Here is a 21,326-nt window from a genome sequence, read left to right on the forward strand (position 1 = left end):
GTTCAATTTCAGATACTACATAGTCCACAGAGCACCACCAAAAGTAACCCCTATGCACAAAGGTAGAAGTTTCTCCTGAGCACTGCTGGTTATGACCCCAAATCTAAAGTTAAAAAGGGGCCAGGGCTCAAGAACTAGTAAAGGAGTAATACATTTACCTTTCAAAAAAGACAACCTAAATTTGATCCCTCCCCCCCCCAACCATGTATATTCATCCCTTGAGCACCAGGAGTGATCCCTGAGCACTGCCAGGTATGACCCAACTCTCCCCCCCCCAAGAAGAAAGTTGCAAATTCAAAATGTCAGTGATTACAAAAGCATAAACTATTGCCAACTCTAACACAATTTTATCTGCAATGGATAACTTTTCTATCTCTTCTTTCTCCTCTCTATATCCAGGAGTATAAATAATTAATAGGGGAAAATGGAAAATTAATATTGTCTGTTGTGAGACAATTTTTTTGTTAGATGACTTCACTGAAACTAAAGGTAACACTAGTCATCATTAGTTATCAAGGAAATGCAAAATAAAACCACAATTTGGGCTGGTGACTTAGTAGAGCACACACCTTGTGAGGCTCTGTGTTCAGTCGCCACTCCTGGATCAAGTGTAGCCCTGAACACTGCACTGGTCTCTATGTACCACCAGCTGTGTGCCCCTCCCACATGCCAGTATCACTAGTATCACTGCCTCCACCACCACAACAGACACTGTTAACAAACTGCCATTTTATATCTACTTTGGCAGTAATCACTGAATCTGATGGTTCTTTGTATTGGCATGGAGAGAGCAATAGTAATCTTCACCTACTGGTGAAGGTCTGGATCAATGTGATTATTCTGGAAAACTGTAGGTTATTTTTTTAGTATACTTCAACATGTACAAAAAACAGTAATTTCTGCTTCAGTGGTTGTAGTAGAAAAGTAGTAGTATTTCTGTGACCTTTTAGGTTCACTCAGTAGCACTGGGTCTTCAGTATAATTTCCTGCTTCAACTTGTACTTACGCTCCTTTGGATGAAATCTCTATAGCCTGTATAGCCTTTATACTTCTTTCTAACTCTTTGATTAAAACATAATTTTCAGGGTTGGGGTTAGTACATAGAGGAGTTAAGAGATAAACTTGCATGCTATTAGCCCCTGTTTGATCCCATGTATAACATGGTTTCCCAAGTCCTATCTGAAGCAAGTTCTTAACAGAGTTAAGAGTACTTAGGTGTGTGGCTCCAACAACACCTTCTAGAAAAAAAAAATTCAGAAGAAGGTAAAATCACAACTTGCATAGAGATAGTATATTAGGTAAGGCACTTTCCTTGCACACAGCTGACCTGGGTTTGATCCCAAGCACCACATATGGCCCCCTAGCCCTTGCAGGAATAATCCCTGAGTGTAAAGCCAGAAATAAGACCTGAGAAATACTGTGTGTGCCCCCCACATAAGAATGATGAATATATATATAAAGAATCAATTTTATCCATAGAATATGAAGGAACCAGGCAGATGTTATTTTTAGATCAAAAGAAAAGTTTAAGTGGCACAGGCTTATATAAAGTTAAACAATGTTGAAATGAATTGCAAATGAAGACAAAACTGATTTTTCCCATAATAAGGAAGGAGTCTGTTAAAACATCACCAGACTGGACAGAATTGAAATAGCTATTAGTTTGCTATTATTTAGATAAAGTTGCAGAATAGCAGAAAGTAGATGATCAGAGTAGAGTCTGCAGGGATAGCAGAGATGATTTCTTTGATTTTCTGTCGAAACACGAACACCTTACTAATACACTAGATCTAAAGGACTATTGTTTGGATTCCTCACATATATGTCAAGGACCACCCGACAACTGGTGTTCAGATGAGGAAATCAACATGTCTCCTAAATCAAAAGTCCAACATTCCAGTTAACTATAGATATTCAAAAGTTCCAGTAAATTGGAAAGTGCTGGAAGATAAAAGATCCCAGATACTTCCAGTTATGTATAGAATGAGAGTAGAGGTTAGTGGAATGTGTGTGAAGAGACCTGAATGTGGAATCAGAAGATCTGGGTAATCCTGAAGTCTTCCATTTACAAGGTTGGCAGCTTTAACCTCACCTTCTCTTGGGCTTTCTTCTCTGGACAAGTAAGGAATTTAATGATGGCTAAGCTCCTTTCAAAAACAATTTATTATAGAGGTGCCAGCCAAAGCCTTTGCAAGATTGTTCTTGTCGGATTGTCCAGGCCTGGAAAGTTTTGACACAGATCTGGGAATTTCTGTTTGTGGGAAAAAAGAAAAATACTGGGTTGGGATGTCTTGGATGCCAGTTTGCAGTAAAGAAGAAATAATGTCTGTAGGAAAGTTCACCAAGAAAAGAAAAAGCAGCAATAAAGAGGAAAGGAAATTCCTGAATAATAATCTTTTACTTACTCATCAGTAGGCACAGAATTTGCTTTTACATTCAGCAATACTGTAGGTCCATCACCAAAGCTGTCTCTGTTTCCACTCGGTGTCTCAAAATGATAGCAAATGAAAACAAAACTAATTGTATTAGAGTTCTCAAAGAAAAGAATCAGTAAGGTGTGTATGTATCTACATCTATTAGATCATCCATGGCTATCATCTACATGATGGACTCGGCGTCAGGCTGTTTTCACTCAGGGTGCCCCAGAGTGGGGTGGGTGAGAGTCCTCCCTGCCCCAAGGGACCCAGCCCTGGCAGCTGACCTCCACTACCCAACTTCCGCCACACTCCAGGCCACTTTCCAGATGCTCGGACCAAGCCTCACGCATGAAGTCCCACGGAACCCAGATAATGTGGAACTTTGTGACCTTGGACTCTGGACTCGATGGGACCCGGGAGCAAAGATCCTCTGCCTGCTTCCCCCAGTCTCTGGTGACCCAGGGATCAAACCCATAATCCACACCCTGCCGGCACCAGATAATCTCCTCATAGGCCCCCCTCCAGAACTCACATGGCTGCTCCTCCCAGACAGGAGTATAAAAGGAGGCCCCCATAACCATGCCACCGGACTTCTTGCCAGGCTCTTTTTACTCAAGGCGCCCCAGAGTAGAGTGGGTGAGAGCCCTCCCCACCCCAAGGGACCCAGCCCTGGCAGCTGACCTCCACTACCCAACCGCCTCCACACTTCAGGCCGCTTTCCAGACCACACAGCCGCAACACATTATAAAACAGTTTCTATCTATTTTCCATAATTACCACACCATATTTGATGGGGTTCAGACAGTAGGCAACAAATAATAGAGAGAAATATATAAATATATGCCTCTCAGAGAGCCCAGCAAGCTACTGAGAGTATCCTGCCTGCATGGGCAGAGCCTGGCAAGGTACCCGTGGTGTATTCAATATCCCAAAACTATTAATAACTATAGGTCTAATTCCCCTGATCCTGAAAGAGCCTCCAATTGTTGGGAAAAGACGAGTAAGAAGAGGCTGCTAAAATCTCAGTGCTGGGCGGAATAGAGACATTACTGGTGCCTGCTCAAGTAAATCGACGAACAATGGGATGACAGTAATATAGTGATACAGTGATCATCTACATATATCTATATAAAAATATGAAGATATTTATTTTAAGGTATTGTCTCATGTGATTCTCATGTAAATAAGAAATCTACAGGCCAGGCTGGCAGATTAGAAATTCTGGTAAGAAGGACCAGAAAGAAGATAGTGGGTAGGGTGATTACCTTGCATGCACCTAACACAGGTTTGATCCCCAGCACCCCATATGGTCTAGAGCCTGACCAGGAGAGATCTTTGAATACAGAGCCAGGAGAAAGCCCAGAGCACAGCTAAGTATGGCCCATACAGTAAGAGTGGATGTTGCAGATTGCCCAAAAACTATCTAGACATAGAATTCCTTCCCCCTCAGGGGCCGCCATCTCTCACCAGACTTTCTACTGACTGGATGAAACCCACCTGCTTTATATAAGGACCAAGGCCATCCATAGTAACTCACAGTTCCAGAAGGCCGAATCTAAATGTTGGACATGGGAGTCTCCCGGTGGATGGTTCTACAACAAAATTGACCACATCATATTCAATCGACAGTTTTGCCTGACTGATATCACTGTTGTCCCAAAATTCCAAACAGGATTGGACCACCATCTCCTCCATGCAAAATTCTACTTCACAGCACGGGGAGAAAGGACTGCAAAGTTTAAGAAGAGAACTCCCAGAACGACCACCAACTGGGAGCTCTTTGGCACTATTGCTGCAACATGGGAAGATGCCATCTTTGACAACATTGATGAGGAATACGATCGACTGGTTCAGCACCTCCATGATTGTGCAAGGAACGCTGAGAGAGAGATACCCAAAAAAAATGCCTGTCTTCAAAAACTCTTGAGCTTATTCACCAACGTGGTTTGGCACATGCCTCTGGCAAACGCAAGCGAATGTCTGAGCTTGCAAAGCAGTGCAGAGATGCAATAAAGGAAGACCTCAAAGAGAGAAGAGCAACAGTGCTGGTAGATGCGGCAGATGCCGGGAAAAGCATTCGTAATGCCCCCCTGTCCTTCGCCAACTACAAGACCAAGATGACTGCCCTCTGACGTCCTGATGGATCTCTCACATCTTCCAGAAAGGCAATGGAGAAGATTATCCATGACTTCTACTCAGATCTCTTTGATAGCTATGTCCACCTGCTCACATACCAAATTCCGCAGGATGGATATGTCGTTCCCAAAGTTCTCCCTTCAGAGATCCGACACGCCATTTTGTCGGTAAAGAAACAAACAGCACCTGGCCCAGACAAGGTCAGACCTGAACACCTGAAGAACCTGCCATCAGTACTCATCAACATACTGGCTCAGCTCTTCACTCACTACCTGTCTGAATGCAAGGTTCCATCCCAATGGAAAACCAGCAGGACTGTACTACTGTACAACATAGGCAACTATCGCCCAATCTGCCTATTGTCTCTCATCTACAAGCTGTTCACTCGAGTCATCCTGAATAGGATTGGCAGAGCACTACATGAAGGACAACCATGCGAGCGAGCCGGTTTTCAAAAAGGATTCAGCACGATTAACTATATCCACACAATAAAGCTCATTGAGGTTTCTTGGGAGTTCAAGATGCTGATCTGTCTAACGTTCATTGATTTAAAGAAGGCCTTTGATTCTGTTGAGATGGAACTGGTCATCGAAGCCCTAGCCATTCAGGGCATTCAAACTCAATACATCAGGATACTCCATGAGCTGTATTACAGATTCACTACCAGGATCTCACTATTCTACAAAGAAGTGATCATCGATGTCAAGAGAGGGGTTTGGCAGGGTGATACCATTTCACCAAAACTCTTCAGTGCCACCCTTGAGAACGTCATGTGACAACTGGAATGGGAAGGAATGGGAGTGAAGATAGACAGTCGGCAACTACACCATGTCCGCTTTACTGATGACATCGTTCTAATAACACCAAACATTAGACAAGTGGCACAAATGCTGGCCGACTTCGACCATGAGTGTGGAAAGGTCGGACTCCAGCTGAATCTCACGAAGACAATGTTTATGAGAAACAGTCTCATTCCTAATGTTTCATTCGCTCTCAGTGTAACGAACATCTCCGAATGCAACAGTTATGTGTACCTAGGTCGAGAAATCAACATGACCAATGACCTGGCACCTGAGTTGCGCAGGAGGAAGAGAGCGGCTTGGAACACCTAAAAGAACGTCGAAGAAATAGCTAAGAGGACGAAGAACCTCTGGCTCCGGGCACACTTCTTCAATTCCACTGTTCTTCCTGCATTAACATACGCCTCAGAGACGTGGGCCCTACAAAAACAGGAGGAGAACGCTAGTCAGGTCTCCCAAAGAGGAATTGAAAGAGCTATGCTTGGAGTATCACGTTTCACTCAAATGAGAGATAGAATCTGGAGTTCCGACCTCTGTCAATGGTCAAGAATCAGGGACTCTGTCTTGTTTGCCAAGGCATCAAAAATCAAATGGGATGGACACATAATGAGATTTGGAGACGACCGCTGGACTAGAGCCATTACCGACTGGATTCCACGGGACGTCAAAAGACCGTGTGGCTGCCCACCTACAAGATGGTCAGACTTCTTCGTCAAGACCTTGAACGATTGGCTTGAGGCTCTTTGTGTTCCTAGAATGAACAGATGCCATTGGGTTACACTAGCACGTGACAGGTATGAATGGAGACGTTACTGGTGCCTGCTTGAACAAATCGATAATTAACGGGAAGTCATGTGATCAAGTGATCAATTGATCCCTTTTATTAAATATTCTCACTTTACTACTATAAACTATTTTTGTATTTTTATTTATAATTGATGCTAGTGTATAGAAAAACTATAATTTTTGTGTATTTTTATCCTACAATATTGCTAAACTTATTATTTCTGTAGATTTTTGTATATGCCATTGGAGTCTCTACTTAGACAATGTGTCATCTTCAAACTAAGACAATTCTGTTTATTTTTCTTACATAACTGGCTTGCTTCTTTTCATGTCTCATTGCACTGCCTAGAATCTCTCTCTCTCTTTTTTTTTTTTTTAGTTTTTGAAGTTATACCCAGTGGTACTCAGGGTTTACTTCTAGCAGTCCTCAGGAGGGAACCATATGTGGTGCCAGGATCAAGCCCAGGTTGGTTTCATGCAAGGCAAATGACTTCCCCACTGTGCTGTCTTTCTGGCCCTGGAGCAATAGCACAACAGGTAGGGCGTTTGCCTTGCACACGGCCAACCCGGGTTCGATTCCTCCATCTCTCTTGGATAGTCTGACAAGCTACCGAGAGTATCCTGCCTTCACGGCAGAGCCTGGTAAGCTCCCTGTGGTGTATTTGATATGCCAAAAACAGTAACAACAAGTCTCACAATGGAGACGTTACTGGGCCCACTCGAGCAAATCGATGAACAATGGGAAGACAGTGCTACACTGCTACCCAGGATCCAGGTGATGCTCAGCCAATAGAGCAAGCCTAATGATTTAATACTCAGGGGATACGACAGCCACATTCAATGGTATTCTCGGGATTGCAGGGCAGGGATTGAACTGAGAGCTTCACAGATGCTCTACCACCTGCACTATCTCCCAGACACTATATATATTTCCCAGGCAGTGCTCAGAGGGCTGCAGTGGCATTCTCACTGATAATCAGTCTTAACACCTGTGCTAGCTCTCTGGCCACATTTTAAAACACTGAGTTCCCTGAGATTCCTTAATAGTATAAGACTGCTGAGAGATTGTGTGTGTGTGTGTGTGTGTGTGTGTGTGTGTGTGTGTGTGTGTTTGCAGGTGAGGAGGGATTGGGTCACACTTAGTGGTGGCCAGGAGCTATTCCTAGTTCTGGGGAGTTCAAGGACTAGATGTGGTGTCAAGAATCAAACCAGAATTAGCAGCATATAAAACCCCTGTACCAGCTCTCTAGTCTGCCAGGATGTTGTGTTTTTTTAAAATAGGATTGTCGAATGCTTTTTCTCATTTATTAAGATCATATGCATTTTCTGTTTTTGTTATCATGACATAGCTGTTCAAATTTCCTTATTATTTTCTTTATTATTATTTGTGTCTTCATTTTCCTTTAATTTCTTTTATCCAAATCTATATGGTTTGAGGTTTATTAGTTTTGTCAAACCTCTCAGAGAACCAGCTATTAATTTTATTCAGTTTGTCTATTTTATATTTCATTGATTTATATTTTATGTTGATTTTTATTATTTTCTTTTTATGCTCATTTGGGGTTTAATTTGCTCTTCTTATTGTTTGGTCAAGGCTAAAGTCGTGTATTTGAAACCATTATTTTCTAATAGGTGTTTAATGGTATGAACTCTTTAAGAACTGTTTTTATATAAAATTTAATAGGTGTGCTCTCTGGAAAGAAAGATGGCGGCCGCACGGGAGCCTTGTGGAAAGCGGGTTTGAGCAGGGCTCGGGGGAGCGGCGGGGACCTCATGGGAAGGGGGGCTTTGTGGGCCGTCCCCCACGCCCCACCGGGGTCGCCAGCTGCCCCCCACGAGCGGCTCTCCGGCACGGCCACGGCCCCGGAGGCACAAGGACTTAGCACAGAGAACCAGCCGCTTGGAGCAGAAAAGCAAATGGACTTGTGCACAGAAACCAATCTCTTAACTAGCTAACTTTTAATAGAAATTCTTCCAGGGTCAATAAGTAAAATAGCAGAAATTCAAAACCGCGCGGCCGCAATAGCGGCCGTGCGACATCATTTTATTCTTAAACCAAGTTGTAGAAAGCAAATCATTTCACAACGCTGTTTCAGCATGTCTGATTGGGGGGGGGGGGGTCGTAAACTCTAAACAATAATTGTGCATCTTCTATCGAAATAATCTATCTAGTCAAAGTAGATAGAGTATTAACTAGAACTCATCTGCCTCACAAAGAATTGGGAGGGGTGGGAGGTGGGGGTCTATTGGGGTTCGGGGTTAAAAATGAGTATTGGTAAAGGGAAATGTGTTTGGTATCTACATGACTGAGACCTAAACCCGAAAGCTCTGTAACTTTTCCCACAGTGATTCAATAAATAAATAAATTATAAAAAAAAATTTAATAGGTGTGTTTTCATCTTTACTTAATCAAAAGTATTTTCTAGGGGCTGAAGAAATAATAGACTGGGTAGGGCACTTGTCTTGCATATGGCCAACCTGGGTTTGATCCTTGGCACCCCATATGTTTCTCCTAGTAATGCCAGGAGTGATCCTTGAGTGCGGAGTCAGGAGTAAGCCAGGTATGATTCAAAAATAAAACAAAACAGAAAAAACAAAAAGATTTGTTATAGTTTTGCTTTTGATTTTTTCTTTGACCTATGGGTTATTTTGAAGTCTGTTCATAACTATTTGGGAGTGTTTTTGATATCTACCTATTGTCAAATTTTAATTTTATTCAATTATGGTCAGAGAATATGCTTTCTGTGACTTGAATAGTTAATTTATTTTTTAAAAATTTTGGGTCACTCCTGACACTGCTTAGGGACTACTGGCTAGCTGCTCCAAGGTTACTCCCAGTGGTGCCCAGGAATTGAACCCAGACCTCCTGCCAGCAAAGCATTTACTTCAGTCCAGTGAACAATCTCTACAGTCCTGGTTTTTCAATTTACTAAGTCTTCTTTTATGGCCCAGTATATGGACTCTTGGTAAATGTTTTATTTACAATTTAAAAGAATATGCATTATTGACTAAAATGTTATATATATATAACATTCTGGCCAAATGATTTTTCAAGTTTTCTACAATGGGCTGGAAAGATAGTGTGGAAGTTATGCAATCGCCTTACACACAACAGATTCCAGTTTGATTCCAGTGTTTCCAAGTACCATATCTGATCTGATCTGCCAAGCACTGCCAAGAGTGATCCCTGAGAATCAAGCAGGAGTAAGTCCTGACCACCACCAAGTGTGGCCCTCAAATTAGAAAATTAATATTCTTTACCCCTACTTATTTTATCACTTATTAAAATAATATGTTAGAATTTCTGACTTTGTTACTTATTCAAATTGGTGATCACACCCATTTGTGGGTGTGGAGATGAGGAGGGGTCGGGTAACACTCAACAGCTGTGCTCAGGCTTTACTCCTGACTCTGCACTCATGATCACTCCCAGTGGTGTTCAGGGAACCATATGGGATGCTGGGTACCAGATCCAGGTTGACCATGTGCAAGGCAAGCACCTCACCCACTCCAATCCTTGAAATCTCTGACTGTAGTTGTAGTTACATCTTTTTTTTTTTTTTTTTTTTTGCTGTGCTGTCGATTTTAGCATCACAGAATTTCAAACTCCTGTTTTAGGTGCAAACATTTTAGGATATTTGGATTCTCTTGATGAACTGATCTTTTTATCATTATGAACTAAACCTCCTTAACCCTAGTGATATTTTTTGCTCTGAAATCTAATTTGTCTGATAGTAACATAGTCAATCCAGTTTTAATTTGACCAGAGTTGGCAAGGTATTCTTCTTTCACTTTTGACCTTTTATTTCTTTTTATGTATTTTTGTAAGCATCATACAATTGATTTGTTTTATCTATCCTGAAAATTTCTGCCTTTATGTTGGAGTGTTTTTATTATTACATTAACATCGCTATTCCCATGGCTAGGTTCATTATATCATTTTGCTTTTCGTTTCCTTTTGTTTGTCTGCTCACTGTTCCTTTTTATTATTCAAATTCTTTTACATTTATTGAATATTTTGTGTAATTTTTATCTTTATTGTTATTTTAGTAATTTTTTATTTTATGGGTTGCTTTAGGACTTCTGTTATCTAACTTCTCCCAGCTTATCTCCAAATAATATTATACTACTTCCACTTCAAAATAGTGTAAAATCTTATGACTATTTACTTTTTTTCTCTTCTAATATTCATGCTGGTGTCATTTTATATATATACACCCAGTGGTGTCCAGGGGCTATTCTGAGATCTGGGGCCTGGAAGTGCTGTGGGACTATAAGTGGTCCTGGGACTAAAATTCAAATTTGCCACAGGCAAGACAAGTGTCTTAACCCCTGTGCTACCTCTCCAGCCCCTGTTATTTGTTTTTAATTTATACTGTTTTTATTACTACATGTTTTACTTATCTATATGCATTGAACTTTAGACCAAGTCTCAAAAACACATCATTATTGTTTTTCATCTCAGGCAGAGGAGCTGGAGCGATAGCACAATGGTTGGGCGTTTGCCTTGTGCGCAACCAGCCCTACCAAGCTGGGATCGATTCCCCCGCCCCTCTCAGAGAACCGGGCAAGGTACCGAGAGTATCATGCCCACAGGAGAAAGCCTGGCAAGCTTCCTGTGACATATTCAATATGCCAAGCACAGTAACAACAAGTCTCAAAAATGGAGACGTTACTGGGCCCGCTCAAACAAATCGATGCACAACGGAAGGACATTGTTTGTTATTTTTGTTGTTTGTTATCTCAGGCATTGGAGTCTTCATTTCTAAAAGTTCTATTTAGGTTATATTAAATCTTCTGTGTCTCCATTGAACTTTTTAAACATATGGGATACAAGTAAAATATCAATTTTAATGTCCTTTTCTGTTAATTTTAACATCTGTGTCACTTCTGGATCCATTTCAATTCATTGATTTTTTTCTTTTCATTATGGATTATATTTTCCTGCATGCCTAGTCATCTTTGCCTGGATGCCAAATATTGTCATTTTTATCTTTTTGGTTGCTGGGTATTTTTGTTTCCCCATAAATATCTTGATCCTTTTCTTTGAGTGGGATTCAGTTAAATTACTGGGGAATAGTTTTATCCTTTTGGATTTTGTTTTTAAGGCCAATAGGTATAAGCAGAACCCTGTTTAGGGTTAAAATTTCCTGAAAGAAGACCTTCTGACTATTCTGTCCATCATCCAATAAATTGTGGGTGGCAGAAGTGGGCAGTTTCTAATCTGTATGATCCTCAATCACTGCTCTCTCTACTCTTGGATGGGTCTTTTCCAAGCTATATAGTTTCCCCCAATGCTTATGCCAGTCCATACTTAGCTAAAAGCAGAGGAAGCTCCACTAATATCCAGGGTTGTCTCTGACACTCTCTCCTTGTATTTGGTCCCACGTTCTCTGGCTGCCTTGGCTGCATTGTCTCCTGCCTTATGGTAGCAGCTTCTGAGGTCTATCCAGGTATAGTCCCCAGTTCCATGCACAATGTGTCTGGAAGAGCTTAAGTCTACCTTGAAATTCGATTCCGGAGAGGGTTTGAGGCTACCTCCAGCAATGCGTAGGAGTTACTACTGGCTCAGTGCTTGGAATGTCTCTCCTGACAGTGACTCAAAAGGAGCACTTGCTTTGAGGCCAATTTTGCTGTATTTAATAAACCCTGTGTTTCCTTTTTTAATTATTATTATTATTTTTCATTGAGGTATCATAGTGTACAATACTCTTGCAAAGATTGTTTTATACCTGCAAAGCAGATACAGCAACTCTTCCACCTGTGTTTTAAGACCCCCCCACCACTGTCATCCTCCACCCCACTGAGCCTTCTCAGTTCCCAGTTCTATTAATCGTGTCTCGGGTTGTTTCTTCTGGGGATTGTCTAAATCCCTTGTTTTGTTTCTTTATACTCTGCTGTGAGAGATCATCCCTTATTTATTTCTTTTTATTTTTTGATTCACTTCACTTAGCATGACCTCTAGTCCCATTCAAATGGCAGTAAAATGCAAAATCTCATTTTTTTCTCATAGCTGAGTAGTATTCCACTGTATATATACTACAAGTTATTTATTTATTTGGGAGGGGGTGGGAACATGTCACACCCAGTAGTGCCCAGGGCTTACTCCTGATTCTGAGTGTAGGAATTACACTTAGCAAGCTGAGGAGACATTATATGGGGTACTTAGAGATCAACCCATGATGGCTGAATGCAAGGCAAGAGCTTTACCCTCTGTACTATCTCTGCAGCCCCACCTTATCCACTCATCTGTTGTTGGGCACTTGGGCTGTTTGACTACACCCAAATCAGTTCTTAAACACATTGACACCAAAAATAATTATGCGGAAGTCACAAGATGTGAATAGTAAAATATTAGCCTTGCCTTTGTTTTATTTTCTTTACCATATTCAGTGGTCCTCAGGTGATTTATGTGACTCTGTGCTCAGGCCTCACTCCTAGCGGTTCTTTGGAGACCATGTAGTGTCAGGAATCAAATCCGGCCCTCCCACATGCTTTGGATGTGCTCAGCCAATTAAGTTGTCGCTGTTGTTATTGCTGGGATGGCATGGAGGTGCTCACACCCCTGACTGTGTTGCTTGCAGTTTTAGCTGTGGTGTTAGTTTGGGCCACAAATTAGATTGCAGCACTTACACACTTGGCTACAGTACTCAGTAAAGTTTGCCTCTTTTAGTTCTGGTGCTTGTATGAGGGGTTGCACTGTTATTTGAGGCATACAAATCACATGGGTGTCTTTGGGTTGTGGGCTGTGATGTAACTCAGTGGTAGAGTGCCTGCCTTGTGGGCATGAGACCTTGCTTCAACCACCAGCCTCTCAGGGATGCTCTTTAACACCTGACTCTCAAGACAAACCCTTACACTTATTTTCCTTGGCTTTATTTGCCATTCTTTACAATGACCTTCCCCACTTTCCCCCAAAGACCCCTTCCTTCTGGTAGACCTTTTGTCTTGTTTCTGTTAGCTCCATTGACACATATACAGGGCTTGTTGTTGTTGTTGCTGTTTTGTTTGTTTTTGTTTTTAAATTTGGGTGGTTTTGTTCTTGAGTTTTATTTATTTCAGGGGGTATACCTGGCATTGCTCAGGAGTTACTACTAGCTCTATACTCAGGAATTATTCCTGGTTGTGCTTGGGGGACCATATGGGATGCCAGGGTTGGAACCTGGGTTAGCCTCATATAAGCAAATGCCCTACCCACTCTACATTCTCTCTAACCCATTTTTGGTTTTTAAAACCTGTGGTTTGGTCTAGTACCCAAAATTACCCAGCAGATAAAACACTTGAAACTTCTCTGTTCTACACTATAAACATAACATCTATATGCTTGTTCTATAATTTTAAACCACCTCATTGCAGTACTAGCCATCTCTCACGGAACTAAACTATATAAAATGTTATCATCGTAATAAATCAAGAAATTTAGATTGAAGACAGCCTCCAGTCTATTCCTCCTCCCAATTAGCTCCAAATGTCATCTTTTAGGATTAGGTTCCTGGGCTTGATCCAGCAGTGTCCGTGTTACCCATCACTAGTTTGGAATTCTAAAAAAGGCAGAGCACAGTGTTAGCCTCAAAGATAAAAATAGAGATTCAATCTTTAGAACAGCTCCAGGATCACTGAGTGCAAATGTATCCAGCAAATGCAGAATTATACCTTAATTTGTGAAAAGTTTTATAGCACAAATATCAAGTTAAGTCACTCAAGTAAGCATACTAATTTTTCTGAACAGAAATATAGGAGAATATTTGTCAGGAGGAAGTATTTTAGGTTCTTTTGGTGATTTTTAAGTAAAGATATCGAAATCTAAAAAATATTTCCAAGTGATTCTAAAGTAACAAATAAGCCTTGTTCGAGAAATGTCAGGGAAATCCTTTGACAAGAAAATTAGTTTATTTTTAAGCTCCCAAGGGGTTGGATTTAATTATAGATGACAGTAAAGGGCAGAAAAGATGTGGGGAAAAATTTTAGCAAAACCAAGGGAAGGGTTTCTTGAAAGAGCAACAGATTTAGGGCCAGGGAGACAGCTCCAAGGGCTGACAGGCGCTCTGTGTGAAGGAAGCCTGGGTTCAGTCCCTGGAACCACATCCTTCCCAGTCCACCACCAAGAGTGGCAAGCCAAGCACAGTTGGAAAGAGCTCCTGTGTACCACTAGTATGCTCCCAAATGAAACAAAGCAAAAAGACACTTATTAAGGTTTTTTAAAAGAAATTTTTGTTTCTGGTACCACACCCAACAATACTCAGAACTTACTCCTAGCTCTGTGCTCAGGGATCACTCCTTATGAGGCTCAGGGGACCATATGGTATGCCAGGGATAGAATGCCAGTCAGCTGCATGTAAGGCAAGTGCTCTACCTATTGTATTATCTCTCTGGCCTTTTGTAAATTATTTTTAATAAGGAGAATATTTTTTAAAAAGAATTGTTTTGGTGGTTGGTATTTATTTAATCTACTCAGAAATTCATCAGAAACAATGGAAGTTTGTTAAAATGAGCAACTTCCTAAGACAAATGTGGTGATTCTATTAAGCAAATATACTCTTTCCATGTCTAGAAATAAGTGTGTGAATCAGTAGACAGAGTCAGTAATGTTAGATCATTCTCATTCTCATTCTCTACAAAGTGTTTCAGGTGGGACCATTCAAAAAGAATCACAATTTATACAGTGGGATTACAAAGTATTTTTGTCTGAGTAATACCGACATTTAAAATAATGACTTTCGAGGATCAAGAATATAGTTAAGGACAGAGTCTGTGCCTTGCATATGTGAAGTCTCAGTTTTGACTCTTAGTACCTTATAAGTACTCTTATTTAATTAATATACCATGACTTTTGATAGGGACATTGCCTAAATTTCAAAATGCAAAATGAATTAGATGCTTTTAAGTATAAAAAAAGCCATATATGCTTTGAATATAAATAATGAAAAGTTAAATACACATACCAGAAAATGTGAGCTCACAAAAGAGGCAGCAAGCACAAATTGCTTATCTGGGCCAGGTGAGAGCTCAATGGAGTGACTGCTTGCTTTGCGTGCTGGAGGTGCGGGTTCAATCCTCAGCACTGCATGGTCCCTTGAGTACAAAATTAAGAGAGATCCTTGAGCACAGAGCCAGAAGCAAGTAAGCCCTGATCACTGCTAAGTGCATTCCCCAAACCAAAATTAAACCACTATTACTGGTGATTAGGAAATACTTACTATTAAAAAACAAGGCTTGTCATAGACCCAGAATCTTTCTACTGTACTGAATCAAGTCAGAACTAAAAACTGATTTTGTTTCTCTTTTATTTTGTAGATATTATTACCTGGCATTCAGAGCACATCAAACTCCACTTCCGACCAAAGAGAGCTGTGTGGCTATCTTGAAAAAGTCAGGATTAGATCACTGGATGCTGGGAGAAACAAAGGTAGTTCTTTCTCTTGTTCTGTCCCCTGTGAGGCTCTGTAGCAGAATTTGGGTCCCTGTGGGCATGTGAATTTTCTAAGTTCTAGTTTATCAGACAAGACCCCATCCTAACAATGGTCTTTGTTGCTCTTGGCCAGAAGTCCCAGAACTTGCTGGACTGGAGAAAGATGACTTAAATTTCTTCATGTAGTGGAAGAGGCCTTTAGCGTTTCTACAATGAGAGATTTGAGATCACTTTTGTTATTGTGTTGTTTCTGGTCCATCAGTGCTCAGGGCTTTCTCCTGATTCTGCACTCAGAAATCACACCTGACTGGGTTCATGAAAACATATGTGGTACCGGGATCAAACCTAGATCAGTCACGTGTAAGGCAAGTGCCCTACTCACTGCACTAATGCTCCAGCCCTTGAATTCACTTTAAAATGTTTTTTTAAGGCAGCTCAGATAGAGAAGGGAACACCAAGTAAAGGATGTTGAAAGATGCGTGCTGAAAGTAGACTATAGACCAAACATGATGGCCGCTCAATACCTCTGTTGAGAACCACAACACCCAAAAAGAGAGAGACCAAAAGGGAATGCCCTGCCACAGAGGCAGGGCGGAGGGGACAACGTGGGGGTGGTGGGAGGAATGCTGGGACCATTGGTGGTGGAAAATGGACACTGGTGAGGGGATGGGTACTTGATCATTGTATGACTGAAATGCAAGCACAAGTTTGTAAGCCTATAACTGTACCTTACAGTGATTCACAAATAATTTTAAAAAATGTTCTTTTAAGAATATATGTATTTAAAGGACAGAGAGATAGTACAGCAGGTAAGATATCTACCTTGCTCACGGCTTACCTGAGTTTGATCCTTAGCACTCCATATCGTTCCCTGAGCCCCATCATGCCTGATCCCTGAGAACAGAGCCAAGAGTTAAGCCCTGAGCACTGCTGAGTATGGCGCCTCCCCCAGTTTTTTGCTTTTTTGTTTAGATACCATGAGTTACATGGTTATTTTCAATGGGTATTTAGGCATAAAATACTCTCATATCAAATCCCATCACCCTGTGTTCCCATCCTTTAACTACTGATCACATATTGCCTCCCACCCCCAACCTGGCTTCTTGACAGTACCTTTTTGTTTGTGTAACTATTTTGTTATTGTTTGGGGGCCATACCCAACAGTGCTCAGGGCTTACTTCTGCCTCTACAGTCAGGGACCACTACTAGTAGTGTTCAGGGGACCCTATGGGGTGCTGGTTAGTGAACCCAGGTCAGCTGCATGTGAGGTAAGTGCCTTACCTTCTGTATTATCACTACGGCCCCAGAAGTCTCATTTTAAAGTTTAATTATTGTAGGCTGGGCCCCATGATTATCATAGTATTGGCTCTAATAGTTTATATAAATACAGATACTTTGCCTCTTCACTACAGAGGGGAAATGTTCCTTTTTTTCACTTAATCACTTAACTTCCCATTAGTCGTCGATTTGCTCGAGCGGGTGCCAGTAACGTCTTCATTCGTCCCTGTCATGTGCCAGTGTAGCCCAATGGCATCTGTTCGCTCTGGGAACATGTTCGCTCTGGGAACATAAAAAAAGTTCCTTTTTTTTAGTGTAGTGTATTCCAGCACTACATGAAAAACCCAAACGTATTCATAACAATGAGTATTTTTTTACAACTTATCCACATTATGTTCATGTGTTATTTGCCACAGACCCTGATTCAGTTACACGGTATATAGCTTTTCACCTAGTGGAACTTTAAACCCCAGTTTTTAAAGTCTATTCCAAATTGCCCTTAACTGCTCCTCAGCAGAAAGGTGATCCCTGTGGAGGTCCTCGTCTCCCTCTGAAGTTGCCTTGTGGGTCACAAGTCAGTTCTGTGGTTGTCATCTCCATCAGAGGCTATGAACAAAAAGGCAAAGAGTTGAGATCAAGCTGAGACAATGGAACTTCAGAGGAGGCCAGTCTGAAGATTTCTAAATCTTATTAACCACATTGTTTCTATCAGTAATCAAGGGTTGTGGCTGGAGCAATAGCACAATTCCTAGCATCCTATATAGTCCCCCGAGCACCACCAGGAGTAATTCATGAGAGCATGAGCCAGGAGTAACCCCTGTGCATTGCTGGGTGTGACCCAAAAGCTCCCCCCACCCAAATAATCAAATGTTGACTCAAGAAATTTATTATATGGTTCAAGAGGTAGTACCAAGGGTAAAACACTCGCCTTGCATGCAATTAACACAGGTTTTATCCCCAGCACCACATATGTTTCCCTGAACATGGCCGCAAATGATGCCTGAACACAGAACCAGGAGAAAGCCCTTGGTACCTCTGAGTGTGGCCCCAAAACATAAACCAACAGGAACAAACAAAAATATCAGTTATGTTGACGTGAGTCATGTCACTGCAAACTTCTCAAAGAGAAAAGTTTTTTTTTTTCCCCTTTATTTTATTTTATTTTTTTTAAAGTTGTAGATTTACAATTTTTTGTGCTTTGGTTTCAATTATACAATGATCAGATACCCATCCCTCCACCAGTGCCCATTTTCCACCACCATGGATAATATCCCTCCCACCCCCATCCCCCCATCCCCCCTGTCTCTGTGGCAGGGCAATCCCCTGTGTTCTCAAAGAGAAAAGTTTTATATTAGTCTGAATAAGATGCTAGACTGGAGTAAAATTTCAGTTAAGAATTCCTGGGAATGCTCAAACTCATGTCTCATTTCAGGTTTTTCTCAAATATTACCATGTGGAGCAGTTAAATTTGTTGCTGCGAGAAGTCATAGGCAGGGTGGTCGTGCTGCAGGCCTATGCCAAGGGGTGGCTTGGAGCTAGGAGATACAAGAGGGTTCGAGAGAAGAGAGAGAAGGGAGCGCTGGTCATTCAGGCAGGTGAGTGCTCCCAAGTCCTTGTACTTCTTATACGCACCCAGTGCCATTCACTTACTGCTTTACTCCCTCCCTTCCTTCCCCTCTTTCTTCCTTGCTTCAGAAAACCATTTCCACTGCAGGCCATGCCCTGTGCTTAGAACTGGGAATTTGTCTATGAGTGAAACCATACAGTCCCTGATCTCTGGATCAGCAAAGAAGCTATCACAACACATTGATGAGTGGCAGGAAGAAGTGAACAGATCATGTGCCCTAACTCCCAGATAATATACAGCAGGCTTGCAGCATCAGAATTACTAATGTCTCTTCCAGAGACACTTGTATCCCAGAGTTTATAAACCAAAGTTTACAGACTTTCATATCTAAAGCCCCATGAGTGTGTTTGTACACATGTGGGTTCTTTTTGTCACATGCAGCGTTTGCACTCCCAGACTATTGCTACACCATTTAGAAAGCAGCAGACCTTGAATCTTGTAAGTTATTTCCTGGATGCTCTTATAATCCAGAATCATTCTGTGCCCTGGGCTTGAGAATTGCATTTGGCAACATGGCTGGTGGTAGTGCTTCCAAGGAGGAATCGGTTCTATTCCTGGTGGGTGGTTTCTTGCCTTAGTGCTCTACCCACAGGACTCACTACCCCTGGAGAATCACCTTCTCTTTCTTCTCTTCATCCACTTCCCCTGCCCTTTCCCTCTTATTTTTCCCTCTTCTTCAGCTGTACTTTCATAGTTTACTCTCAGTAAATCCAAGTGTTGAAAGAGTTACTCCTCTCTGTGCTTCTCTTTACTATTATTATTATTATTATTTCCTGGTTTTGGGTCACACCTGGCTGTGCTCAGGGTTTGCTCCTGGCTCTGAGCTCAGGAGTCATTTCCAGTGGGATTCAGGGAACCGTATGGAGTGCTGGGGATTGAACCCAGATCAGTCATGTACAAGGAAAGAGCTTTTTCTGCTGTACTGTCTCTCCAGATCCTTAATTTTTACTCTTGCAACTTTCAGGTTTTTATACCAGTGTTCAACCTGATTACACCTATGAATTAGCACTGCCCTGCTTATAGGACCGTGGACCATTAACCAAGGTGGTAGAGCGTAGTTTTCAACCTCTCCACACCTGTAGATCAGCACTGGTCCGTAGACTGGAGGAGAAAGACTCCTGTTTTAGAATATATTATATATATATATATATATATATATATATATATATATATATATTGCAGCAGGCTATCCCAGTTCTTTCTTACCCCTCAGGAATTCAGCTTCCTTCAGGAATTGAAATGACAAGAGAATTACTCACCTGGGAGAGGGATCCCAAAAGATTCTTAAGTGAAGGCCAGAGTGATGTGGAGACTCACAGCCCAAGCAAAAATAACTCCTTAGAAGCAGCATAAAGGCTAAAGCAGAGAGTACAGAGAGCCCCCTTTCCCAACCATCGCTCACGTCTCTGCTTATTTTGTTCAGCTAGAAAGCAGGAGGGAGGAGAGAGGGGTGACAGATTCGAGGGAAAACAGCTTATATCAATTCTCTGGCACATTTGTAAATTAATGTCACTTGTAGCACATGGTTTTATATTTTTAGCCTGGAGAGGATATGATGCTCGGAGGAAATTTATGAAAATAAGCAGCAGAAGGAGTGAGTCTGCAGTTCATATTCAAGCAGGTAATTAAAACATCATTTTCATAGCATCCACTTGGAAATCATTTGCCATTAAATTTGTATGAGTTTAGAAAAGTTAAAAGGTTAGTCATCCAGGAGCTAGTGCTAATACAATAGGAAAGACAAGATTTAGCAAAGGTTCAGAGAGTTTAAGTATCTTCTTCCACCATACCTGGCTCAGGATGCTCAGAATACATGCTTTTATGTATACCACGATATAGAGGGCAAGTCGAGTCACAGAGATGAGAAGTGATGTGGCCACGATGACACCGCTGGTCAGTGGCATAGGCAAGATCACATGCAGGCAGTTTGGAGAGAGCTTTGATACTGCCCAGCTGAAACAGCCCTTTCTCTCCTGGACTTAGATGTCCCTCATGCATAAAACAAGAGCACTGGATCAAAAAAGTTCTGGAAAGTGTTGTAGCCCTGGAAATCTCTTACCTTCTACCTTTTTCAGCATCACAGAGACAGTATAACTCCGGACTTTCCCAGAAAACTTGCTTTCCCACACCCGGGACGTTGCTAAGGCCCCTGGACTGCACAGGAAGACTACTAGGTGGTTCTTGTGGCTAAGCTTGACCTTGGCTGCCCAGCCTGGCTGACTCTGGTTCCTGGCTGCTCCTCCTATCACCCCTTCCTTGCTTCTAGGTCGCTCTGCTATTCTGCAAGTGCCAATATCTTCAGAGGCTGCCAATCCAGGTCTTTCTATCATTTGAAACTGCATATGCCTACCGGAGTCTCTGGAAGGCATAGGCCCCAGAGTGGGCCAGGAGGAGAAAAGGAGAGAAGGAGAGAGAGGGAGGAGAGGGGAAGAGAGGGGGAGAGAGAGAGAGAGAGAGAGAGAGAGAGAGAGAGAGAGAGAGAGAGGTCATCAGACTCAGCAACAGGGTGTATAGGGTTTCAAGTGCTGCTGTGTTTGATGCAAACTTTTTCAATGAAGTGAGCATTTTAAAGGAATTGTGGAAGGCCTCACCCAGGACCTGGCTCCAGGGATTCTCCTCAGAATTCTCTTAGGCTATTTTAGCGGGCTGACATCTTCATTTTTAACCCAAAATAGCTGGGAGAATGGGGTGTCCATTTAAATACATAAGAAATTTCAAATCCATACCGAGGAATTCTAAGCTCCACAGCTTCAAAGTGTCAGAAAGAGGGATGCAATTCTAGCTGCAGCTTCAGAAAGAGAACCCAGCATGTGAGAGTGTGTTTGCTCCCTACTTGTATTCATGACAACACATGCAAGCACGCACACACACAC

General features: G+C 41.8%; 1 protein-coding gene across 1 annotated transcript in view; it reads left to right on the top strand.

Annotated features, from left to right (window-relative positions):
* LOC130019802 (myosin-IIIb) overlaps positions 1-20,787 on the top strand; it is a 410,050-nt gene extending 389,263 nt beyond the window's left edge. Inside the window, exons 27-30 of the mRNA XM_056110474.1 lie at positions 15,434-15,545; positions 18,259-18,421; positions 19,994-20,074; positions 20,720-20,787. Of these exons, the coding sequence (XP_055966449.1) occupies positions 15,434-15,545; positions 18,259-18,421; positions 19,994-20,074; positions 20,720-20,787 (424 nt within the window). The remainder of the gene's footprint in view (positions 1-15,433; positions 15,546-18,258; positions 18,422-19,993; positions 20,075-20,719) is intronic.
* Positions 20,788-21,326: the final 539 nt, after the last annotated feature.

Source organism: Sorex fumeus, unplaced genomic scaffold, assembly GCF_029834395.1.
Source record: "Sorex fumeus unplaced genomic scaffold, SorFum_2.1 ptg000009l, whole genome shotgun sequence".
Taxonomy (NCBI): Eukaryota; Metazoa; Chordata; class Mammalia; order Eulipotyphla; family Soricidae; genus Sorex; species Sorex fumeus.